We start from the raw sequence: 26,736 nt of genomic DNA, 5'->3' as shown, positions 1-26,736 counted from the left end.
TGATTGATTGATTCATTCATTCATTCATTCATTCATTCCGAGTGCCTGCTGCATTCCAGGCAGTGCGTCGGGCACAGGAAACAGAGATAGCCATGGCAGAGCTCTGACCCCAAGCAGTTTGCAATCCGTGTGGCAAAATAATACCAGCCAGATGGGCAGAGCTGGCCTTGGCAGTGATTGTGAGAGGCTGTAGGATTCTTAATGTACAGCCCTACAGAATACCAGGGACTGTGATTTGTTTGAAAGCAGGGACTTTGTCTAGTTCGTTCCTATCTGGCCAGTATCAGTTCAGAGAACAAGGATCCTACCAGGTACTCTTTAAAAACGTGGTCAACTTATAAATAAATATATTTAATAACAAAGAATATGTAGGTCAGAGACTAGGAATATTATTTTTATCACCACATAATAAACCACAACAAATATTTTGTCTCTAAAGCTCTTACGTCATCGATGTAAGAAAAAGTCTGTGAACAGATGGGGCAAAAAATTACCTACTACATGGAAGTATAAACAACTATCTACGCCCTCTTCAAAAGATTTGGATGCACATCTAGACTGATCTAAAGTCTTCCCCCCTGCAAACTGTCCCCGCCCCCTTTCTTCAAGGGCTGGGATGAATGAGGACTCAGATAATGGATCCTTTCTTCTATTTTCCCCTTTCCTGGGGTGTGGTTGGCTAGCACTGAGAGCTGTGTTCTATGATGTGGCCTCCACATGTAAAAAATGTCTTAGACACAACACTCAAATCTGGGAAAGACAGCATTTCAAACCATCCCTTTGCTCAGCCCTTTCATTCTGCTAGTTCTCCCTCACCCCTCCTTTACTGCACAATGAGGAGCCCCACAGCTAGACAGCGGGAAGAAAGCCTTCTCTTCTCTGATCTAATTCCCAACTCCCTGTTCTCACAAGGCTTTTCCAGTCTGAGGAGCAGCCTTTGAGGCCACTAGATAATAGTCTCTGAAATCCCTTTCAGAGATAACAGAAAAAGTTAACCAATGGGATGAAAGCATTAGATGCAGTGCGCCCCAGAAATGTTGCACACACACAGAGCAAACTCAAACTGGGCTTGTACACTCAGCCTGCTTTTCTGGGTAATGGTGAGAAAAGGTGGCGCCCTGCGGAGGCCTGTGATAGCCGGCTTCCTGGTGCAGAGGCTGACAAACTTGTTTCAATAATTGCTAACTAAATGTGTCAGAGTTATTCCTGCTGAGCCAGCTGGAATGCATTTGCCTGTTTCTGAGTTGATTCCCTCTGGATCTGTATGTATGAGGTGATATGCAGGAGACATTTTTTTGTTTGTTTTTCTTTTTTTTTAATTTATTGGGGTGACAATTGTTAGTAAAATTACATAGATTTCAGGTGTACAATTCCGTATTACATCATCTATAAATCCCATTGTGTGTTCACCACCCAGAGTCAGTTCTCCTTCCATCACCATATATTTGATCCCCCTTACCCTGATCTCCCACCCCTCACCCTCCTTACCCTCTGGTAACCACTAAACTATTGTCTGTGTCTATGCGTTTTGGTTTCTCTTGGTTTTGTTTGTCTTGTTCTTTTGTTGTTTTTGGTTTAGATACCACATATCATTGAAATCATATGGTTCTCTGCTTTTTCTGTCTGACTTATTTTGCTTAGCATTATACTCTCAGGATCCATCCATGTTGTCACAAATGTTCCTGTATCATCTTTTCTTACTGCCAAATAGTATTCCATTGTGTATATATACCACAACTTCTTTATCTATTCACCTATCGAAGGACATTTTGGTTGTTCCCATATCTTGGCCACCGTAAACAAAGGTGCAATGAACATTGGAGCACATGTGTCTTTATGTGTAAATGTTTTCAGATTTTTTGGGTAGATACCTAGGAGAGGGATTGCTGGGTCATATGGTAATTCTATTTGTAATTTTTTGAGGAACCTCCACTCTGCCTTCCATAACGGCTGCACCAGTCTGCATTCCCACCAACAGTGTATGAGGGTTCCTTTTTCTCCACAGCCTCTCCAACACTTGTTACTATTTGTCTTGTTGATGATAGCCATTCTGACTGGGGTGAGGTGATATCTCATTGTGGTTTTTATTTGAATTTCGCTAATGATTAGTGATGTTGAGCATTTTTTCATATGTCTATTTGCCATTTGTATGTCCTCTTTGGAGAAATGTCTCTTCAGGTCCTCTGCCCATTTTTCAATTGGGTTGTTTGTTTTTTTGTTGTTGAGTTTCATGAGTTCCTTGTATATTTTGGATATTGGCCCTTTATCGGAGGCACTATTTGCAAAAAACTTCTCCCATTCAGTTGGTTGCCTCTTTACTTTGTCGATGGTTTCTTTTGCTGTGCAGAAGCTTTTAAGTTTCATATAGCCCATTCGTTTATTTTAGCTTTTACTTCTATTGCCTTTGGAGTCAAATTCATAAAATGCTCTTTGAACCCGAGGTCCATAAGTTTAGTACCTATGTTTTCTTCTATGCAGTTTATTGTGTCAGGTCTTATGCTTAAGTTTTGATCCATTTTGAATTAATTTTGGTTCATGGTGACAGATAGCAGTCCAGTTTCATTGTTTTACACATGGCTATCCAATTCTCCCAGCACCATTTATTGAAGAGGCTGTCTTTCCTCCATTGTATGTTTTTAGCTTCTTTGTCAAAAATTATCTGTCCATATTTACGTGGTTTTATTTCTGGGTTCTCAATTCTATTCCATTGGTCTATGTGTCTGTTTTTCTGCCAATACCATGGTGTTTTGATTATTGTAGCCCTGTAGTACAAGCTAAAGTCAGGGAGTGTGATACCTCCAGTATTGTTCTTTTTTCTTAAGATTGCTTTGGCTATTCTGGATCTTTTGTGATTCCAAACAAATCGGATGATTTTCTGTTCTATTTCTTTAAAAAATGCCATTGGGATTTTGATGGTGATTGCATTAAATCTGTATATTGCTTTGGGTAATATGGCCATTTTAACTATGTTGATTCTTCCAATCCATGAGCATGGAATGTCTTTCCATTTCTTTGTGTCTTCTTCAATTTCTTTCAAAAATGTCTTACAGTTTTCAGCATATAGGTCCTTCACATCCTTGGTTAAGATTATTCATAGGTATTTTATTCTTTTTGCTGCAATTGCAAAAAGAATTGTTTTTTGTATTTCTTTTTCTGAGATTTCATTGTTAGTATATAGGAATGCAATGGACTTTTGTACATTGATTTTGTAGCCAGCAACTTTATTGTATTTGTTGATTGTTTCTAATAGCTTTTTGGTGGAGTCTTTAGGGTTTTCTATATATAGCATCATGTCATCTGCAAAGAGTGATAACTTAACTTCTTCATTCCCAATTTGGATGCCTTTTATTTCTTTCTCTTGCCTGATTGCTCTGGCAAGGACTTCCAACACTATGTTGAAAAGCAGAGGTGGTAGGGGACAGCCCTGTCGTGTTCCTGAATGTAGAACAAAGGGCTTCAGTTTTTCACCATTAATTATGAGATTAGCTGAGGGCTTGTCATAGATGGCCTTTATTATGTTAAGGTATTTTCCTTCTATACTTATTTTATTAAATGTTTTAATCATAAATGGATGTTGTATCTTGTCAAATGCTTTTTCTGCATCAATTGATATAATCATATGATTTTTGTGCTTTATTTTGTTTATGTGATGTATCACATTGATGGATTTGCAGATGTTGAACCATCCTTGTGCCCCGGGGATGAACCCCACTTGGTCATGATGAATAATCTTTTAAATACATTGTTGTATCCGATTTGCTAGAATTTTGTTTAGGATTTTTGCATCTGTATTCATCAGAGATATTGGTCTGTAGTTTTCTTTTTTTGTGTTGTCCTTACCAGGTTTTGGTATCAAGGTGATGTTGGCCTCATAAAATGAGTTAGGGAGTACTGTTTCTTCTTCAATTTTTTGGAAGAGTTTGAGCAGGATTGGTATTAGATCCTCTTTGAAGGTTTGGTAGAATTCACTAGTGAAGCCATCTGGTCCAGGACTTTTGCTTTTGGGAAGGTTTTGGATGACTGATTCAATTTCATTACTGGTGATTGGTCTGTTCAGATTTTCCAGTTCTTCATGGTTCAGCCTTGGAAGGCTATATGTTTCTAAGAACTTGTCCATTTCTTCCAGGTTATTGAATTTGGTGGCATATAGTCCTTCATAGTGTTCTTGCATGATCCTTTGTATTTCTGTATTGTCCATGATAACTTCCCCTTTTTCATTTCTGATTTTGTTAATTAGTGTCTTTTCTCTTTTTATCTTAGTGAGCCTAGCCAAGGGTTTGTCAATTTTGTTAATCTTTTCAAAGAACCAGCTCTTTGTCACATTAATTTTTTCTATTGTCTTTTTGTTCTTTATTTCATTTAGTTCTGCTCTGATTTTTGTTATTTCCTTTCTTCTGCTGACCTTGGGTTTCATTTGTTCTTCTTTTTCTAGTTCTTTAAGATGTAACATGAGGTTATTTATTTGGGATTTTTCTTGTTTCTTGAGATAGGTCTGTAATGATATAAATTTCCCACTTAAAACTGCTTTCACTGCATCCCAAAAATTTTGGTAGGATGTATTTTCATTGTCATTTATCTCTATGTATCTTTTGATCTCTCCTCTAATTTCTTCTTTGACCCAGTCGTTCTTTAAAAGTATGTTGTTTAATCTCCATGTATTTGTGTTTTTTCCTGCTTTCTTTTTGCAGTTGACATCCATTTTCAAAGCCTTGTGATCAGAGAATATGCTTGGTATGATTTCAATCTTCTTAAATTTGCTGAGGCTGATTTTGTGTCCCAATATATGGTCTATCCTTGAGAACGTTCCATGTACACTAGAAAAGAATGCATAGTCTGATGTTTTAGGATGAAGTGCTCTACATATGTCAATTATGTCCATTTCATCTAATGTGTCATTTAGGGCTGCTATTATGTTATTTATTTTCTGTTTGGATGATCTATCCATAGCTGTCAATGATGTATTTAAGTCCCCTAGTATAATTGTGTTTTGGTCAATTTCTCCCTTTAGTTCTGTTAGTAGTTGCTTGGTATATTTCGGTGCTCCCTGATTGGGGGCATAAATATCGATGACTGTTATGTCTTCTTGTTGTATAGTCCCCTTTACCATTATGAAATGTCCATCTTTGTCTCTTGTTATCGTTTTCACCCTGAAGTCTGCTTCATCCGATATCATTATGACTACACCTGATCTTCTCTGGGTACCATTTGCTTGGAGTGTCAATTTCCACCCTTTCACTTTGAGTCTATGCTTGTCCTTGTAGCTGAGATTTGTCTCTTGGAGACAGCATATGGTTGGGTTTAGTTTTTTGATCCAATCTGCTACTCTGTGCCTTTTTATTGGTGAGTTCAGTCCATTTACATTTAGGGTGATTATTGACACGTGAGGATTTCCTGTCATTCTATCTTTAGTTTTCTGGTAAGACTGTGTCTCCATTGTTTCTTTGCCTTTTTGTTGTTGTCTATTATTTCTGTGTGGTGGTATTCTATGATGTTTCCCTCTGTTTCTTCTTTTATTACAGTATATATTTCAGTTCTGGATTTTTTTTGAGTGGTTACCCTTAAGTTTATGTAAAAGAAAATTTGCTATTTAGAGTATGCCATTTTCTTCAGCATGCTTACTTTCTCCATTCCCATATTCCAGTTCAGGCCTTTACTCTCCCCCTTTTTATGTTTTGGTTGCCACAAATTGTCCCTGTTGATGCTGGTCGAATAGCCTCCTTTAGTATTTCTTGTAGCGCAGGTCATGTATTGGAAAATTCCCTCAGCTTCTGTATGTCTGGAAAGGTCTTTATTCTTCCTTCATATCTAAAGGATATCTTTGCTGGATATATTATTCTTGGCTCATAATTTCTTTCTTTCAATAGTTTGAATATTTGGTTCCACTCCCTCCTGGCTTGTAGAGTGTCTGCTGAAAAATCTGATGATAATCTAACGGGCTTTCCTTTGTAGGTTACCGGCTTCTTTTCCCTGACTGCCTTGAGGATTCTTTCTTTGTCATTGATTTTAGACAGCTTCAATACAACGTGCCTTGGAGAAGGCCTGTTGGGATTGAGGTAATTAGGTGTTGTATTTGCTTCTTGGATTCGAGGATCCAGTTTTGTCCACAAGTTTGGGAAGTTCTCATCAACAATTTGTTTGAATATATTCTCTGTTCCCTTCCCTCTTTCTTCTCCTTCTGGTATGCCCATTATTCTTATATTGCTCTTTCTGATGGAGTCAGAAAGTTCTTGTAGAGTTCTTTCATTTCTTTTAAGTCTCAAGTCTCTTTCTTCTTCCATCTGTGTAATTTCCAGGTTTCTATCTTCAATGTCACTGATTCTTTCCTCCATCTGGTCAACTCTACTTAAGTAGAGTTACTTCCTAACTCTAAGCTGGTTATTTCATTCTTAATTTCTTCTATTGAGCTCTTAATCTCCAGAAATTCTATTTGGTTCTTTTTAAAAATTTCAATCTCTTTAGTGAAATGCTCATGTTGTTCTTTGATTGTGTTTCTAAGTTCATTAAACTGCCTTTCTGTGTTTTCTTGCATCTCATTGAGTTTTTTCAGAACTGCAATCTTGAATTCTCTATCATTTAAGTCACATATTTCCATATCTTTAAGTTCCTTTTCTGGAGACTTTTCACTTTATTTCTAAGCTGTCTTGTTGCCTTGGTTATTCATTGGCAATTACTGATTTATTATTTCTCTTCCTAGACATCTACAGGAGTGGCTTCTGCAACAGGTTGATAGGAAGATGTCTTTCTTTTGTTTTCCAGTACCTATAGGTAGAATGTTTTATTTTCTCTCCGACTGCAGCCTTTTTTTTCTCTCTTACATGGTAGTGCTATGTTTTCTCTGCACTATTCCAGCTTCTCACACAATGGGGAGATTCCCTGGGAGACGGGCTTCTCCTCTGTTAATAGTTTGCCTGGGTCACAGGGCGCAGTGTCCGTGTGGGTATGCGGAAAGCTTTTGAAGTTCCAAAGCTCTTCCTGCACCAGATTCAGAGCCCATATGTTTCAGCAGTTCTGTTTACTCCTGCAGAGATCCACCCAGATAGGTGGGGCCAGGGGTGGGGTGAGTTTTTAGAGGTGGCCCAGAGCAATGGCGGCAACCATCACCACAGCAGGTCCTGCTTCCACAGCTCCCTCCCCTTTGCCGGAACTAGTTGGGCTGCAAATATGTGTCTGCGGTCCACAGTTCTCAGAACTGTAAATATTCTGTTCTTTTGATCTGACACTGCTACTGTTCCGCTTCTAGCACAGGGCAGGGGGCGCTGGGCGAGTTCTGGGAGGGTAGGGAGGGGACGGCTAGTCTCAGTGCCTAAGGCTTCCTTCCGTTCTCTGCTCGTCAGTGAGGGCTTAAACCAATGTTTTCAGCCTTCTTCCCTCAGTCTTTTCTCTGAGGTCTCTGCTGGGAGCGTTGGGTTCAGCCGGGTTATATGCTGCCCCCTCAGCCCTGTGGGCCATAAGCGGAGCCCTAGCAGTCCGAGTTCTTCCCTCTCCCGCAGCTGTGGAAGTTCCTGGATGCAGCGAGCTCAGAGCACTGAGCTAGGTCTGTGTCCTGCGCCTGCGGCTCCGTCTCCTCACTTCTCCCTTCCTTCCTCCCCTGCTTGCACGATTCGCCCACCTTTAGGTGAATTCAGTAGTGGGCCTCTTCGTCTTGCCTGTCTGCTGTCCAGGGAATCCTTTCTGGAGTTATTGTTGTTTGATTAGTTGTAAATTCCAGGGGAGCTTTCCAGAGGCTCACCTCATGCTGCCATTTTGATGATGTCTAATCTCCGACATTTTGTTTTTGAGACTGAAAGTGAAGAGCGGTTGGTGCAGTGGTCCTACATAGTTAGGTAAAGGATCCTGGGAGAGTGGGTGAGGCGACATGGTGAATGGGGCATTCTACCTGGCCTGATGGTCTGCTTTAAAGTTCCTAAGAAGACATTTGGGAGACTCAGCTAGCAGAACTGTGTTAGGGCCAAGATGTCAATGTGGCACACAGAGTGGGTGGGAGAGCCATTGTTTCCCATTGTCCACTACAGACTACAGTGCTGCCTCTGGCAGACACCTTCATGCCCAGCCTTGAAACCTTCTGACCAAGGGCAACTGGTTCAGGCTGTAGACTGGAGTAGGAGGTGTTCTTGCATACAAACGAGATACCTGCACACCTGGGGGATTCCTAAAAGAGCTGTGGAGACAGTGAGGCTGGGGCTGAGATCCTCCATACTAAATTAATTCAACAAATATTTATTGAGTTCTCTCTAAGTGCCAGGTACTATTCTAGATGCATGAGATACAGAGCTGAACAAAATAAAGATCTCTAACCTTGTGGAACATACATCCTAGTGATGAAAGACAGATAATAAATAATAGACATAATAAAGTTATAAATTATGTAGAATGACAGAAGGTGATAAAATGCTATGGGAAAACATTAGAGTACCTAAGGGGGATAGGGAATGGCAGGAGGGGGGAGACAGGGAAGCGCATTGCAGGATTAGAGTAATGAGAGTAGGCCACATTGAAAAAGTTGACATTTAAGCAAAGACTTGAAGGAGGTGAAGGAATTAGCCATGCAGACGTGAGGGAAGAGTATTCCTGGCAGCTGTATTCCAGGCCCTGAGGCAGAGGGCCTGACAAGTCTGAGGAAGAGGGAGGAGGCCAATTTAGCTGTAGCAGCGTGTGAGAACGTGAGGGCAGAGGTCACAGAGGTATCAGGTGGCTAGATCCTATAGCCTTGTAGGCCATCATACGGTACTTGACTTTTTAATTTTTTTTAATTAAAAATTTTTTTTATTATTAGTTTCAGGTGTACAAAACAATGTAATAGTTAGACATTGATACTCCTCACAAAGTGATAAATCCCCCTCCTGGTCCTTGACTTTTTATCTGAGTGAATTGGGGTTCCCATTAAGGTATTTTAAACAGAGGAATGACATGATCTGATTTACGCTTCAAAAATAATCACTCTTCTGGTTTTCTTTTGGCCTGGCTGGTCCCTTCTTAGTCTCATTTGCTGGCTTCTCCCTATCTCTTTGACCTTGTAAAGCTGCAATACCAGCTCAGACTTGGACTTCTTCCTTATCTGTGCTTACTCTGCTGGGATCTCATCCAGTCTTAAGGTTTAAATTTTAAATATCACCCACCCAGTGATGATTCTATTAGACCCCTCCACTGAATTCCAGACTCATATCCAGAAGTCTATTCAGTATAGCCATTTAGATGTGTAACAGACATCTCAGACTGAATATCCCAACATTAGATTCCTGGTTTTCACGACCCCCCTGACCTTCTCCCCCTCCTCCCTCCCTTGATTTTCCCCATCTCAGTTAAAAGCCAGTTATGGAGTCATTCTCTCTTTCTCTCATGCACCATGTCCAATCCATAAGCATATCCTACGGTTTTGAAACTTCAAAATATATCTAGAATCCAACCAGTTCACACACCACCAACCACTACTACTCCTCTGGCCTAAAGCACCATCACTTTTCACTTGTATTATTACTACAGCCTCCTAATGAGGTCCTACTTAGACCTTTCCTCTTTACAGTTTATTTTTCACAAACAAGAGGATTCGTACTGAAACTAAAACCTACGTCAAAGCATGACACTTCTCTACTGAGAGTTTTCCAAAGGCTTTCTGTCTCCCTTGGAGTAAAAGACAAAGGCTTTACAGCTGCCTACAAGGCCCTACACCAACTGCCCGCCGATCTCCCTGGCCCTTCCTAGTGCCTAGAAAAGAGGCTGCCGAAGAACAGGCACTCAGTACATAGCTGTCCAAGGAATGGAATGTATTTAAATGTGCCATGATTTACTCAATATGTTGCACGTGAGGTTCAAAACCAACAAAACAACAGAGCAAACAAAACAGTTTTTTAAAAAATTTGAATTTCTCTGGTTTTTCTTTGAAATGAAGTTTGTTACCTGGATTCAATATCAGACAAAGAGATATCATTCCAACTTCCTTCTAAATCCATATCTTGTCCAAGTTCACTGAACTTTTTATGGATTTCCTGTTGTAAGAGTTCTTTAAGCTCTGCTAGACACTGTGTGAACTGTGGAAGGGAATAATGAACTATGTTTGATTATTCATTTATTGATTCATCAAATATTTACTAAGTCTATGCTGAAAGCCACTTTATTGCTGGGGACATAAAGACGAGTAAGCTATTAAGCACATGTCAACGAATAAATTACATGAGCTGTAAGAACAATCAGAATACCAGTGAACATTGCTTTATCCACTTTCCTCTGGCTATAGCCAAAAATAAACTTCTTAGGCACTGCAACGGTCTGATTTATTTGATTTTCTTGAGCAGTAAGGAAGGAGAAGTGGGGTTGTTCAGATTTTGGCCTATGGCAAATACAATTTAATAGGTCATGTTGTGGTCAAATTTTCCTTTAAATATTTCTTATTAAACAATTGCATCCAGAGTGGTACAAAGCACGTGTTCCCAGGGCTAACATTTCAGAGCGGGTCGGAGAGATGAGTTAGAGACCATGAGTACAGACCCCCTTTTTAAGAAGTTGGGTGATGGAGGGGAATGGAAAAAACCTGTGGGAGAAACAAGGCCAAAGGAAACCTATTTCTGTGATTTAGGACAGAAGCAGCTTGAGAACATCTGCAGTTGAGGGGAAGAAGTAAGAAGAGGGGAAAACAGGACAGAGAAAGGAGGAGGTTTTCACTGAGGCACGATCTCCTGGTGGCCATAGGGGAGGTTGGCAAGCGCACAAAGGGCAGGGTTAAGTTTAGACAAAAGAAAGTTGAGAGTGTGCAAGTGGGGGGCTTTCTTATTTTCTGATTTTCTGAAACAGGAGAAAGGGAACTAAGCATTGGCTGCCATGGGTAAGCCTAGAAGCGAGGGAGAGGTGTGCTGAGGGAAGAAAGCTGGCATGATGGTTTCTATCTTCTCGGTGAATTTGAGGTCTTTTTATCCTTTGCTGAGAGTGTGCAAGTGGGGGGCTTTCTTATTTTCTCTGATTATAAAAACTTGAGAAAAATATTAAGGAGAAAATAAAGGTCACCTGTAATTCCACTGAGCTGACTTTGGGCCCATGTGAAACTCATCAAAGTAGCATCACCACATTTCTCCAAACACCGTTTTTACCTTGGTTTGGTCAGGATCACAGAAATCCAGAAGGGTGTCACAGACATGATAACCTAGGGACTTCAGATCCTCAGTGGTAAAGTGAGTGTGTCTTTTACTGCCTAGAAAAAATTTGTGAACATTTCTTAGTAAATCTTAACGCGCAAATAAAAATCTATTTTATGACTATCTCATGAAAAACACCACCTCTGATTCTAGAATATGATGCTTCTGGACAGGGTCTCTCACCTAGTTTTAGTTTGGCTCAGAAGAAACATTGCCAATGCAAAAGTTTATAGTCTTTTACTTATGGGGTTATAATTACAATGATAAAGTTTTACTTGGTGGTAGGCACTATGCCAAGTGCTTTATACGCACTATCTCATCAAGTAGTACCCATAAGTCAGGTACTATTCTTATCAATAGTTAAAGAAAAATGAGGTCCAAGGAGTTAAGTAACTTACCCAGGATCACACAACTAGTAAATGGAGCTGCAATTCAAACCCAGAGCCTGATTCCTGCTCCTCAGTAACCGCTAGGCTGTACGGATGCCCCATCAAGTATTACATTTCACACTCATATTTGGGTTCTCAAATTCAGCATAAGGCACAGGCAAGAACACCCTCTACATCAATTGTCTCCCCAACATTTGAAGAGGTTTCGTCTTCCCAGTGCTTTGCTTGGCTTGCCCTTGCCATGCTGGCCTATGATATGCAAGAGCGCTCACCCAGGGTGGACCCGCCAAAGGTAGACTCCATGGTGTAGCTGTTTAGGATTCCCATCCGCCACATCACAACACGTCCTGTTCCTTCTTTGCACTTTTGGATCTTAAAATTACAACTAGGAAAAGAGAACTAAAGAGAAATCCATATCTTTTGTGAATCATAAACTGGAAACTGTACGACTGTCTAAGACTCATTAATATGATGCAAGACTGGTTCCCTTGGGGTCTACCTATTACTTCTGAAAGCATGTTCCATAAAATACTAATTTTAAGGGATGTTAATAGGTATTACTGGGAAGTATGAGTTTTGTGGTCATGTTAGTCAGGGAGATGACGGGTTAACCAAATTAACCAGGTTTTCTGTGCAGGACCTCTCAGAATATTTGATATGTTTCTGTGGACTATGACCTTCCCAAGGGGCGTAGATTCTGGTTTTCATTGCCTGTGTACCCTTCCGCTCCTTCCTCACCTTCCCTGGGGATATTCTGCAGGACTAGGGTTCCTTGAACTTCTGTTTGGGAATGCTGGCTTACTTCGGCATTCAAGGCACTAACGAACCTGTCTAAGACTTATTTTCTACCCCTCCCCAGCTTAAACCCTTGTATCTAGTTGGGTTTATTCTCTATTCTCTATATAATATGATTTCTGTACGCCTCACTCCTATAGTGTCTGCCGGGACCTCTCCTGCTCCCTTCTGCCAACATTCTCATCTCGGAGTTCAATATCCTCTGTTGTCTTTCATGACCATCCAACCCTCTTCCCTCACTTGGAGTTTATAACATACACATGGCACCTATCCCAGCCTATCCTGCTGAAAATGTGTCACAGTGGGAGGTATCTCACTACCCAGTGGTCTCTAAATTGTGCTCTGTGGAATCCAGGGGTTCTGCTGAGGAGCCTGGGGCACTGCTGCCACAGGACTGAGGGAGGAGGCGGGACGGGAGGACTCCAAGCCCTCTACCCCCCTCCACTTAGTGCAGTTCTGCTTCTAATGATTTTAGATACTGGCTTCTGGATGTGATTTCATTTGAAGAAAGAGATCCTTGGCAAAAATAGATAGGAAGATCAAAAGAGGAAAGGAAAGGAAGGAAGGAAGGGAGGGAAGAAGGAAAGCTTCCCCCCACTTTTTTTTATAGAGTAGCAGATACAAAATATTTGTTTTATGTATCTCTGTGTGAGAAAATCTGCACTATCATTTAAATACTTTTCTAAAGCCAATCTAATTTCTTCTTTCTAATGACAGTAATGTTTTGTGGATGTATTTATGATGCTGAAAACCAACTTCTGGGCAGATGCTCTGTCTGTGCCCTACTGTCACAGAGCTGTTCCTCAGCCAACTATTAAAGACGGGAGTTGTTTTCATTAGCCCTTTAATATCTTACAGTTATTTGTGATCTTGTAGTATAGAAACTTTTCTGTGGAGACTCATATAACATCAGCACTTTGTCCTTCCATAGCTGCTTTCCACTACAGATAGTAGGATTAAAGGTGACGTAGGACTCTACTACTCAGTTTGAACTTGTGCAAAACAGCCAGAGCTGTTTTTAAAAATCACCTTATAGAGATATAATCCACATACCATAAAATTCACACATCTGAAGTACACAATTCAATGGTTTAAGTATATTCAGAGTTGTGCAGCCATCACCGTGACCTAAGTTTACAACATTTTCAATACCCCAAAGAAGAAACCCAGTACCCATTAACAGTCAGTCACTCCCCCATGCCACCCTGCCCCACGGGCCCCGGGCAGTCACTAAACTACTTGGTCTCTGTAGATTTGCCTCTTCTGAACATTTCATAGAATGGAATCATATAACGTGTGGCCTTTTGTGTCTTTTTTTTTTTTCTTAGCATCATGTTTTCAAGGTTTATCCTCGTCCTAGTGTTATCAGTAGTTAATTCTCTTTATTGCCAAACGACATTCCATTGTGTGGCTATACTACATTTTATTTATTTTGTCCACAGTAATTCTTAAAGCCACAACTTTCTAAATTCTTGGATAATGGAAAGAGATACAAAGTGGCAAATCAAATACTAATAGAGGAAGCAGTGAGTTCCCTTCTCCCTTAGTCAATGGACAGAAAATAACTGTACGTGCTCACCTTATCTGGTGCATTTTTGCTTAACATTAAAGGAAAGACTCGCTCATGAAGCCAGTACTTGCGATCGTTGTTATTACAGCCATACAGGAAGATATTATTCTTACGGCTGTGGCCATGAAAATCACAGTACAAGAGAACCTCCCTTTCTTCAAGAAGTCTGTTGGGGGCGGGGGGGGGGGAAGCAAACAAAAGACTCAATGGACATCCAAATGCATGGGAATAATCAAATACTTTTTGGAGTCTCTTCTTTAAGTATGTCTGTTGATATCTTCCCCCGTAAGAAAATTTCAACCATCAATGGCCTTTAAAGGACCCTCTACCTATCCTCAGCCACTGCTGTAAACATGTCACCAGCACTCCTTGCCCCTGCCAGTCAGATGGACTTGAGATGGAAAAGTCCTTATGTGGAAAGGGGTGGTAGGCAGGCCTTGCACACGTTGACAAGGAAGCAGAGAAAATCTATTGAAAGAAAACCTAGCCTGGTGCAGATCAGTGGGAAAAGTGAGAAAGGCAGAGAGGCTGCCATTACAGGGCTGAAAAAGACAGAACCGAAGAAAGGCTTGGTTCCTGACTTTCCAGGGCTAGTTCCTGTAAGGCTCAGCTCTTCTTGGTCTCCTGATCGCCCAGGACTCCTATTCAATCTTCCAAACAAGGTCGATTTCCCCACAATAATGCTGTTCGGACGAAGAGGATGGGAACAATAATGCCACACATTTACAATGTGCTGGGTACTATGCTAACTAAATACATTACATGGATTATCTCATTTCATCCTCACAGTAACCACCCAAGGCAGGTATAATTATCCCCATTCAACAGAGGAGAAAGCTGAAGTGCAGACCGTAATCATTTCCAAGGTCACAGAGCCTGCCAGTAATTAAAACAGTTCTCACATCCAGGCCTGTCTGACTCGCAAACATATGCTCTTCGCCATTTGACTACCAGTGCAACAGTACTCCCACCCTTCCACACAGACATGTTTAGAAGGTATGTGCATTCACATATTCTCATATGCTGGAGTTTCATTTCCAGTGACATGGAAGCTCCTTTATGCTGGGTGCTATTACATCGTAGCCTTCAACTGCTTTTACACCGGCTGGAGAATGCTAACTGATTTAGGATTCTTTCTTCATGAGAGGCAAATAAGATGGTAATAAGGAATGCAGACTCTGGAACAAGAGAGCCTGTGTTTAAATACTATTCACTAGTTACTAGGCTGTGTGACTGTGACTTAACAGGCATGTCACTTAACCTTTCTGAGCTTTTATTTCCTCATCATACGCGTGTATACAAAATGGGGATATTGATTGTGGTACCCCATCGGGTTAATGTGAAGATTAAGTAGGTCTAAAGTGTAAAGCACTGAGAATACTGCCTGTTTCCTCATACAAAAAAGTACTGACTAATGGTTAGGTACTATTATTATTATTACACAAGTCTTATCATGAAAACCTATGAACTGCTCTGACTTCTGACCTTTTCCATTCAATCATTTCACTTATAAGCGAAATACCTCTAGTTGAAATGTTGCATGTTCAGTTTTAACCCAAAGATAAGACCTAATTTAAAAGTTTGAAAGTGAACAAACCCAAGTGACTGCAAAGAGAATGGTAGAGACGCTGTCCCCAAAGCCTTCGAAATTCCCACAACATCCTGAGACCTCGGCCCCCATTGGACAGAGCTCACAAGATCCAGAGGAAGGTCAATAAAGGGTCTCACCTCTGGATCATGTTCCTGGTGTGCCAGATGCAAGGGAAAGACTCCTTCAGAATGGTTTTATAATGCCTGTTCAAGTCCCTTCCAGCCAATGAACAGCGGTAATTTCCCACAATCACTCCGTCTGGATTTAACATGGGAACCACTTTGAAGACAAAGATGTCTCTGAGGAGCTCGGCATCTGGGGAGTTGCTAAGAATGAAGTCCAGAAAGCCTTTCATTACCCAAGAGCCATTACTTTCCCCAGGGTGGACCCTGGCGCTCAGGACCACGGCTTTCTTTGCAGCTGCCTCCTGAGGGGTCTGGGATGGGTTGGTGATGGTGAGCAGGTAGACGGTATTTCCTGCGAGGCTCCTGCATAAAGTTCGGAGTTTGCAGAACTGCGACTGGACGGGGTTGTTTGCCACAGCCAGGAGGTAGCACTGCAAATCAGTGTATGTATATGGGTAGAAGTGTGCAAAGAAGCAAGTGTCCTGGTCATGTGGAAACTGAACGGTCCACGTGAGACAGTAAAAGGGCTGCAGCCCATCACCCATGTGGTTCTTGTAATACTTGATTTCTTTTCCTTCTCTCCTCCAGCCAAGGTTGTGGGTGTCGGCATCCAACTGAGAGTACATGAGTGGCTTCATCCCTAAAGTATAAAGGCTCTTGGGTTTCAGTAGGTTGACAATGGTGAAGCGATAGGTGGCACCTTTTCTGGTGTTCTGCACTCGAAAATAAAACCACTGAGTGTGTTTGTTTGTGTACAGGTCAGTTCGCAAGGTGAGTTCATACTCATAGGTGTCTCTGTAATGGAGAAAAATAGAAGAGGATCTCTGTAAACCCACACACCCGGCAAAAAACAAATCTGGGAAAATACTGTCAAAACAGATCTTATTAAAACAGAAAGCCCACTACATCAACATGTATTTCCTAATTTACCTAGTTCTCTAACTCATCTATTGAACTAACAGGAACTTGGGGAAGGAGAGTTTATTTGGAGTAGGACAGCAAGAGTCTCAAAATTCGCACTGCCTCCTGCACTGGATGTTTGGGAGCACTGGGAGCTCCTTGGCAACAGGCACTCTCCTGCACTGCTGATGGGAACTGAAATCTCATTGGCGGTCCCTGTGGTAAAAAGTAGCCATACTTAGTGGTCACACACTTTGACCCAACAATCTTAGAGTACCTGCTGGCAGCTTTAACCATGTCACTACACCTGCTCTGAAACACACTGAACAGCAGTGAAGCTGGAGCTTTCTGCTGGCTGCTAGCTGCATCCTGGACATCGTCAGGGTGGAGACCCTTCAGCCTCCTGCACAACTTTTATCTCTGATCATCAACTGTTTGAAGATGAGGGGGCATCTCGGGAATGCACACACCTTGTTGAAAAGGAGCAGGACTAATTTGTGGAAGAGGAAATATAAACGCTCCAAACATGAAAGCATATCCACTCACATGCATCAGTAAAGAAATACAAATTTAAAAAAAAAAAAAAGAAAAACAAAGAAAAGAAAAGAAATACAAATTAAAATAGGATGTCATTTTATTCTCCGTCTCATAAAGAGGCCAACACTGGGCAACAGACACTCTCCTACACTGCTGATGGGAACTGAAATCTCGTTGGCGGTCCATGTGGCAAAAACTAGCCATACTTAGTGGTCACACACTTTGACCCAACAATTTTATTTCTAGAATTCATCCCATAAAAACACAAATGCTTAAAAAGATAAATGCATAAGGGTTTAATTCTGTTAATTTGTTAAACAAAAAATTGTAAACATCTCAATTTCCCATCAGTTGAGGACAGGGTAAAAAAGGCATGGAATAGCTATACAATAGAATAATATGAACTATTAAAAATAAGGAGATATAACTGTAATACTGCCGCAGAGTTTATTGAGTGGAAAAAGCAATTTGCCAGCAGTATGTATCCCATTATCCTAGTTTTAAAAATACATAACGTGTATATATTACAAATACACAGAGAGGGCAAAAACTAATGCATATCCATCAAACTGGATCTGGGAGGTATGATTATAGGACTCAAATTTTTGTTGTGTATTTTTATTAATACAAATTTTAAATGAGCCCCAATTTCTTTTATAGGCAGAAAAAAACCATTTACATTTTTATTCTGGGGAAAAACGTGAGCCACAATTATTCCATTCTTCCCCCTCATCCTCATAACCATTTCCCATCACCTCTCTCTTTTTCGAAAACATGCCCGTCTCCTAATGTGATTCCTGGAGACATGTCTCAGTCACTGCAGTCACCATCCCTTTGGGAAAATCTGCCTGGTTACTCACACTCTGACAGCTTTTTGCAGATTGCCACTCTCAAACCTCGATTCAAACAGTAGAGTATTATCATCTGGTCCTTGCAGTGTGACAGCCAGTTCCTTGATAACGCCTCGTTTGCCTCCCACTCTGGAGCTGCTGAAACAGGAACCTTCGGTGGGCACTGCAGATGACAGACATAGTGAGGCCACATCCCTCTCAGACTCCATTTGTCCAGCAAACACTCACTGAGCCCCTCTATGTGTTCAGCACAATTCTAGGTTAACAGTTGTCCTTGCTGAGAACTTTAATTTTAACCAGTGTATTTATTTCTTTGAAGGCCTGTAAGTGTTTCAGAGCACTTCCTTTTGATGCATGGCTACCCTTGGCATCTCTGATATTACTTGTACCCATTTAAACCCTAATTTAAAAGAATATTGGCAAAAAATAATGTTCTAAATAAAGCATCTGAAAAGATTTGCAATCTTACTCAAAAAGAAAAGAAAAGAAAAACACACCAAATAGCACCTATTGATTAATTTTAAAAAGATAAAGGTGGGGGAGGTGGCCGGATGGTTCAGTTGGTTAGAGCATGAGCTCTCAACAACAAGGCTGTGGTTCAATTCCCACATGGCATGGTGGGCTGCACCCCCTGCAACTAAAGATTGAAAACGGCAACTGGACTTGGAGCTGAGCTGTGCCCTCTACCACTGGATTGAAGGACAACAACTTGACTTGGAGCTTATCAGTCCTGGAAAAAACACAGTTTCCCAATAAAAATTAAATTAAATAATAAATAAAAAACATAAAGGGGGGGCCGGCCCGGTGGCGCAGGCGGTTAGAGCTCCATGCTCCTAACTCCGAAGGCTGCCGGTTCGATTCCCACATGGGCCAGTGGGCTCTCAACAACCAAAAGAAAAAAAAAATGTGTAAAAAACATAAAGGGGAAAACAAAGTATATTCCACGCAATTTTTTGGTACACCTTCCAGATTTAAATGTAACAAAAAATAGAAGTTTGGGAAGAACTGGCATGAGTGAATTTTCCTAAGAGGGGAATCAAAATATCACAGTAATTAGTGAAAAATTAAAGGTTATGATTGAAATTTTATCTTTAAAATGAGGCTGAAACAAAAAATTATGAAATTTATCTAACAAAATTTAGATTATAATCACAATTTCTTCCTAACCCTTAAAATAATAATCAATTATTAATTTTTTTTTGGTGGGGTTGCAATTTTTTAGACAAATTCAGTGAGAGCGCCGTATAACATTTGTCATTTTTGTAGTTACTTTTGCAAAACTTTTAGGGCTTCCTAGTTTTCCCAAGGACTTCTCTTTGTACCACAATATTCTCATCATTGTACCTAAAAGAACGTATTTTGTCATCTTTTGTTGATTTTTCTCTTTGTTAACTGATAAGGTTCTCCTTTGTCAGTGGCTTTGCAAGGGATTCAGGCAATTCTTTAACATTCATCAATTTCAAAAAAAAAATCCTGTATCTCTTGTTAAGGACATAATTTCACTTTGCAATTAATTTGTACTTTATTTGCATTTTATTATTAGATTTTAACAGTATCTACCAATCAGCAAGTAACAGATATCAACAAAGATGCTGACCATGAGACAGGATAAATACTAGCATTAAATAGCAGTATGTGTGGGGCCTGATTTCCGTGTTTCCCCCAAAATAAGACCTAGTCGGACAATCAGCTCTAACGCGTCTTTTGGAGCAAAAATTAACATAAGACCCAGTCTTATTTTACTATAAGACCAGGTACAATACAATGTAATGTAATGCAATGCAATGTAATGCAATATAATATAATATAATATAATATAATATAATATATATATATAATAAATATAATATAGTAAGACTGGATCTTATATTAATTTTTTGCTCTAAAAGACGCGTTAGAGCTGATTGTCTAGCTAGGTCTTATTTTCGGGGAAACATAGTATCCAACTGGTCAGTTCATTAGTAAATACAGTACTAGTATGACTTTTGCTTCTATCTTCAAGCATGTCACTGTAGAGACTTAGATAATAAACACTGGATAATAAGTGAGAGCAAAGTTTAAGCAAGCATGTAAAGAAGTGAACAAAAAACAAAAAAAGAAGTGAGTGAATGAAAACAAGCACAGAGGAAGTAGAAACAGAAGCAACAGCAAGAGTACATGTAATCCAGTTAAAAGCTGGGCACACACATGGTTCAGTCTCTTCATGGAACTACAATCAGAGAACAGACCAGCAACCAGATGTCATTAATATAGAAATTTCAGTATTTTCTTGAGTGTCTCAGGTAAAATTAAAGATGATCCAATTCACAGCCCACAGTAACATTTCTCAAAAAACAAAACCAATCTCATTCCCCCTACTCCCCTTAATATTCTCACAGTATGTAGTTGCTCTGGGGCCCCAGAACTGACAAACTCCCAGATTCTCCCTGGAACCCCAACATTTCAGTTTTCTGTTTCTTTATTCCTCCAATAAGGTGGGCTCAGCTCCCCTTGATGAATCCAAAGGACAAGATCAAGGCAGCTGCTACAATTGTGTGATAACAGTACAAGGACAATTCATAAAAGCTGCTACATCAGGAGAATGAGCTCTCAGCCCCTGGGTTTCCTCTTGGGAAAGATATGCAGAAATACATAAGTGCAAGCAGAACAGAAGAAACAATGTGGATTCACGGTCATCTGGTTTATTGAAAATGACTACAACTAGGTAAAACAGGCTTATGATCCCAGGAATTTCTTGAGGTGGTAGGAACAGTACATTCCCTATTATTTACAACCCAAATCTAATGGTCTCATACTTTAATGCCTCCGAAACTCCTTCTCAGACATTCCACAAGGTGGAGGTAGGGAGATTGTGAGTTGCTCCACTTTATCTACTTCATTGCATACAGGTTTTCCCACCATAATATTATTAAACATGAGGATAGCTCATGATCAAGTCAAGTGGGAATGGAGTGTGTATGCTTATATCTCACTTGGGCCCTCTGGAACAACTGGCTCATTTTATTCTTTCAGTTGTAGGAATGTTAACATACTGCAGTCCCTTCCTCCTATTTCTGGTTGTTTCTCCCAAAACCTCCCTTTATTTCGCTGATTTAACACATTCTATTTCTACTAACTAAACTTAGTACATATTTGTCTTCCAACAAAATAGATTTCTTTTCTGATAATTATTATTTAGCAGAGATTGATTTTCAAAGTATGAGAATTATTTTTCTTGCTTTCTATTTCTTGAATACAACACTTCCCAATGGCAGAGAACTCACTGAAAAATTCTGATTAGCTGAGGCACACACCTGTGTGTGCAAGGAACATTGGATGACCTTTGGTGATAACAAAGGGTGCCCTTGTTGGCAGCTCCGTTACCTCCCCATGTCCCTCCCTGTTACTCACTTGGCATCCTGGCATTAATTCAAAATGTACTTCCCTTTCCTTGGGAATGTTTGCATTACATTTCTTGGCTCACTGCTCTTTAATATTACCTTTCCTTTCTGTCGTAAATGTTAGTATTATCACCTGCTCCACATCCTCTCCAGCACTTGTTATTGTCTATATTTTTATGATAGCTATTTTGGTGGGTGTGAAGTACTTCCTTGCTTTCCATAAATACACTTTATCAAGTTGAGGGAATTCTCCTCTACTCCTAGTTTTCTCAATATTCTTAAATGAAAGGCTGAATTTTGTCAAATGCTTTTTCTACACTGAGATGATTGTGTGTTTTCTATTTCTGTTGTTCTATTAATGTGGTGTGTTACACTGATTTTCTTATGTTAAACCACCCTTGCACTCCTGGGACAAATCCCCCTTGGTCATGATGTATAATCCTTTTAATGTGCTGTTGGATTTGGTTTGCTGGTATTTTGCTGAAAAATTTTGCATTCATATTCACAAGGAAAAACTGAAATGAGTTTTCTTGTGATGTCTGGCTTTGGGAACAGGGCAACACTGGGTTCACAAAAAAGAATCGGGAAAAGTGTCTTCCTCCTCCTCTGTTTTCAGAGTTTATGAAGAATTAGTACTATTTCATCTTTAAATGTTTGATACAGTTCAAACAAACCCTGTCAAGCCGTCTGGGTTGGGGATTTCTTTTGGGGAAGATTTTAAATTACTAATTCCATTTCTTTGTTATAGCTATTCAGACTTTCAATTTCTTCCTGAATCAGTTTTGGTAATTTGTGTCTTTCTAGCAATTGTTCCTGTTCATCTATGTTGTCTAATTTATTGGCATAAAGGTGTTACCAGCATTACCTTGTAATTCTTTTGATTTCCGCAGAGTGATGTTTATATTCCCTTTCTTTCCTGATTTTGATAACTGTGTCTCCTTTTTCCTTGGTTGGGCTAGGTAAAGTTTTGTCAATTTTGTTGATGTTTGCAAATAACCAACTTTTGGGTTGATTTTTCTCTGTTAGTTTTCTGATTTCTATTTCACTGACTTCATTATTATGTGTATTATTTCCTTCCTTCTGCTTGCTTTGGATTTATTTTGCTCTGATTTTTCTGATTTATCAAGGTGGAAGTTTAGGTAACTGATTTGAGATCTTTCTTCCTTTCAAATATAGGCATTTTGGGGCTGGCCCGGTGGCTGAGGCGGTTAGAGGTCTATGCTCCTAACTCCGAAGGCTGCTGGTTCGATTCCCACATGCGCCAGTAGGCTCTCAACCACAAGGTTGCCGGTTCAGCTCCTCGAGTCCCCCAAGGGATGATGGGCTCAGCCCCCTGCAACTAAGGTTGAACACAGCACCTTCAGCTGAGCTGCCGCTGAGCTCCCGGATGGCTCAGTTGGTTGGAGTGCGTCCTCTCAACCACAAGGTTGCCGGTTCGACTCCCGCAAGGGATGGTAGGCTGTGCCCCCTGCAACTAACAACGGCAACTGGACCTGGAGCTAAGCTGTGCCCTCCACAACTAAGATTGAAAGGACAACAACTTGACTTGGAAAAAAGTCCTGGAAGTACACACTGTTCCCCAATAAAATCTTTTGAAAAAACACACACAAATATAGCCATTTAAAGCCATAAATTTACCTTGCAGTGCTTTAGCTACATCCCATTTAATTTTTTTTTTAAGTTACTGCCCATAAATCAAGCACTTTAAAGACTTTCATCACATTTAGAATTTTAAACAATGAAGAAAGCAGGAGCTTTCCTCTGCGGGAATTGTCCACTTTCATCCCCAGGGTGATGTTTCCCACGAGTGAAAGAAGGCATCACATCATCACTTCCAGGATTTCGCTGACACTTCTCTACATTGGCAAGTATCTCCTTTATATAGCAAAGCAAAACGCTTTCTAGCACCTCAGCTTTTTTTCCTTTTTTCTTTTTTTTTTTTTTTTTACCAAAAAGTATTTACTGGTGAGGTGGGGAAAGGATTGCAACCCAATAGCCTGCAGACACGGTGATCCATGTGCAATTTCCACCTCAGCCTCTTAAGAGCTCCCCAGGTTTCAGGTGCTTCCATTGTGCAAGAGAAGCTCCCGGCCTGCATCCTATAAATTTTGACATGTTGTTTTATTTTCACTCACTTCAAAATATTTTTTAGCTCTCCTTGTGATTTCTTTAACCCATAGGTTACTTAGAAATGTGTTGCTCAACTTCCAAGTATTTGTGGATTTCCCAAATGTCATTCTGTTGTTGATTTCTAATTGAATTTTATTGTGGTCAAAGAATGTATTTTGTATCATTTCAATCCTTTTAAGTAATATCTATTAAATGCTTGCTTTACAACCTAGCACATGGTGTATTCTGGGGAATCTACCATGTGCCTTTGAAAGGATGTGTATTTTGCTGTTGTTGGGTACAGTGTTTTGCACATTTTTATAAAAGATATGGATTCTACCCCTAGGGAGCCTGCAACTTAATGCAGGAAACCACATAGTAAGTGACAGTCATATGCACACACTTTAAAAGGACTCACTCAAGTATACACAGGAGGTGGAGAAAAGAAGAGCAAGTTCCCCAAAGACCCAATATCTGAATTTCAGGCAGAGGAATAACAAGGGAGAACCTATGAAATGGACTTAGAACTAATAAGAAAAAGGTACTGTCATTTTTCAAAAGATTGAAATTTTAAAGCTGATTGGTCATGAATATCAGGACTCCCATTCAGGTTGGTCAGAAAAGACAATTTATCACTAAACTATGGACTTTTAAAATCACGTTTATTATAGAAAATATTTATAACCTTGTCATAATTACTTATTATAACTTTGTCATAAGATTAATTACTCACTGTTCAGTGTAATGACAATACCTGAATCTAATTGATAGACAACTGTGCCTTTTTCTTCTCCTACAATTTCTGGTATCTTTTCATTTCCTGTAGGTTGATAGAAATAGTCTGGTTGAGGTGGAACGCCCTCTGAAAGAAGACATTTAAAAAGTACAAAATAAGAAATAATATAAAAGGCACTTTATCAGAAATGATATAAACTTATAGTAATTATTATTCAAATGGCTAGTTTTGTTGACTCAAACCTAATTCCCACCCTAAGTTTCCAGTTTGTTTAAAAATTAGGTCTTGCTTCTTTCCATAAAGACTATGGGGAGAATTTTAACAAAAAACACATACAACAAAAGCATAAACTTTAAATAGAAGACTTAAATAGCTGGAAAGGTCAATATAGTTGCTGCAACAACTCCTCAAAATTTGGTACTGAGCTTCCTTTCAAAATCAGGGAAACAGGATCAGCTACATACCTTTTATTACCAGAGAGGAACAAGGCTATCCATTGTTTCAGAGGAACAAGGCTTTTTCATTAACACTCAATTCTAAAAGATTTCTAGTATGGAACTTGGGCAACTTCTCAGTATCATTTTAAGTACAGTAGCTACTGATGAAAGCCAAGGGCATATAAAGACGCAACTCGGTAAAAGACAATGCCACTTTCTTTTCTTTACAGGTGATCGGGAGTGACAAGGCTTTGACAATTTGGTTTAAACAGGAAGGTGCTTGCTATTAAATTTCCTTGAAATTTATTAAAAATTGCTTTTTAAAAGATTTAGTGGCTTAGTGGCTTACCACTGCAATAACTTGGACATTAAATTTCAGTTTCCCACTAGTTTTTTCCACTCTTGGAACTGAGTCCAAAATCCTCACAGGAATTCTCTTACTCTGTTTAATAAAGAGAACAGCAAAATCCCATTGTCTGGCCAGATCAACTTGGGACTTTCATCTAAAAATTTTACAGGAGAGGGACAGATGACCTTAAGACTTTTCAGCTACTGTGCCAGCTCAAAATGCTCCTCCACCAACACATGCATTTCCAAACACCCAAATAGCAGTTCTGGCCCCAGTGAAGACACTGAGCCCACCTCTTTACTTTCAGCTTTATCGCTTGTCTTTCACACTCGATGCTCCATGGTTGTCCAAATACGCCACGTTCTTTTTCTGTTTACTCTAACTGGAACACTTTTCTCCTACCGTCTCAGTTGGATCACTTCTAACTCATCCTTCAGACATCAGCTTGCATGTCAACTTCACTTGGAAACCCTCACGGATCTTCCAGGCTGGGGTTAAGAGTTCCCAAAGGGACCAAGCTCTATGCAATTGCCTGGTTGTATCTTTAACTTCCTCACTAATGTCTGACGTATAGATGTCTCCATCTTGCTTATCACTATTTCTCTAATACCAAGCACTGTACTTCGCTTATGGTAGATGCTTAACAGATATGTACTGAATTAATATTTTATGAGGGAAGTGAGAAAATAAGAAACAGTCTATTGTTTATCCAGCAGTCTAAAGCAGAGACATAATGTTTGGTAGATGTAAGTGTTCCAGCAATTAGAAAAGTTCCCCACTTTTCAATACAACCTACTTCTGAAAATGCTTCATAAAATGAATGCTAAAGGTTGTACCTGAACCAATAGCTCAAAGATAAAACCAGCAATGTCATAAAAAAGTCCCCACCATTCCTATAAAAAACTCCAATGAACTCAAAATGTAATTAAAAACAGTAAAAACTATGTTCTGGCATATATTAGGTTGGTGCAAAAGTAATTGCGGTTTTTACAATTATTAACCTTTTAAACGGCAATTACTTTTGCTCCAACCTAATACAATGTTCGTTAATTGTACCAAGGCTGGTAAAGTACAACTTTTACAAAACTCAACCAAGCATGTTAATACTGAGATGGGCATAATCTAGAAAACAGATCTAAGTGTTAATATATTTTGGACTCTAGCAAGGTATTCTCCCAGTCCCATGCACTCAGAAACATTCTCATTTACACATTAGTGTAACTTTTGACTTTGGGGAGTGTATATCAGTTTCCCAGAGCTTGATCCCTTTGGGGTGAGCTAACGGATGTTCAATCTGTCCTGCCTTGCACTTCCGCATGCAGGACTGTGAGGTCTCCTAGCAAAGTCTGTCGGAAAAGGAAGACCATGACACGTGAGTCACATTACCAATATGACGAATGTTTTCCTTGATGACCTCACATTCTATTGGCCATCTTGGAGCCTGCAGTGGCGCGCTACCAGAGAAAAAGCCAAAGAGATCTCGGGGTTCTCGAAGACGTGGGTTTGCTTCACCAAACTCATTATGAAGAAGCTGTCTGCTCTTGAGAAGGTGTGAAGTCAGCATAGAAGAATCTGCCCAAGGAAACCGGAAAGAGTGAAGAGCTTCCTTTTTCTCCTCCTTGGAACTTTACTGCTCAGCTGTAATAACTAAGTAACATTAGTTAAGCACTATATTGAAATATGGGCACAGATGTGCCATCCTGGGACATGTTTCTCCCTCAAGGAGATTTAGCCCAGCATCGAAACTGTAAAATGTTAAGTTAAAATTCTGCATAGTCTATTAAACATTTAAATGTAAAGCTTTAAGAGTAAGTTAGAAGAAACTTTTTTGGTTTTTAAATCAG

The 26,736-nt window shown here is 39.9% G+C and overlaps 1 protein-coding gene across 5 annotated transcripts in view; it reads right to left on the bottom strand.

Moving 5' to 3' along the window:
- Window positions 1-26,736, bottom strand: part of AGBL2 (AGBL carboxypeptidase 2) — a 40,001-nt gene that overhangs the window by 8,037 nt on the left and 5,228 nt on the right. For 4 of the 5 annotated variants that reach the window (XM_081064246.1, XM_081064244.1, XM_081064245.1 and 1 more), the window contains 8 exons: window positions 26,279-26,464; window positions 24,125-24,232; window positions 17,891-18,044; window positions 15,606-16,388; window positions 13,887-14,043; window positions 11,785-11,911; window positions 11,079-11,179; window positions 9,895-10,025 (listed from right to left, as the gene is read on the bottom strand). In XM_081064246.1, coding sequence (XP_080920372.1) covers window positions 9,895-10,025; window positions 11,079-11,179; window positions 11,785-11,911; window positions 13,887-14,043; window positions 15,606-16,388; window positions 17,891-18,044; window positions 24,125-24,232; window positions 26,279-26,464 — 1,747 coding nt within the window. The remainder of the gene's footprint in view (window positions 1-9,894; window positions 10,026-11,078; window positions 11,180-11,784; window positions 11,912-13,886; window positions 14,044-15,605; window positions 16,389-17,890; window positions 18,045-24,124; window positions 24,233-26,278; window positions 26,465-26,736) is intronic. The other variant, XM_081064248.1, reaches the window with a different exon arrangement.

The sequence above is a fragment of the Rhinolophus hipposideros genome (genome assembly GCF_964194185.1).
Source record: "Rhinolophus hipposideros genome assembly, chromosome: 10".
In the NCBI taxonomy this organism is placed as follows: Eukaryota; Metazoa; Chordata; class Mammalia; order Chiroptera; family Rhinolophidae; genus Rhinolophus; species Rhinolophus hipposideros.
The sequence above is the reverse complement of the archived record's forward strand: the minus strand, read 5'-3'. Positions and strand labels throughout refer to the sequence as shown.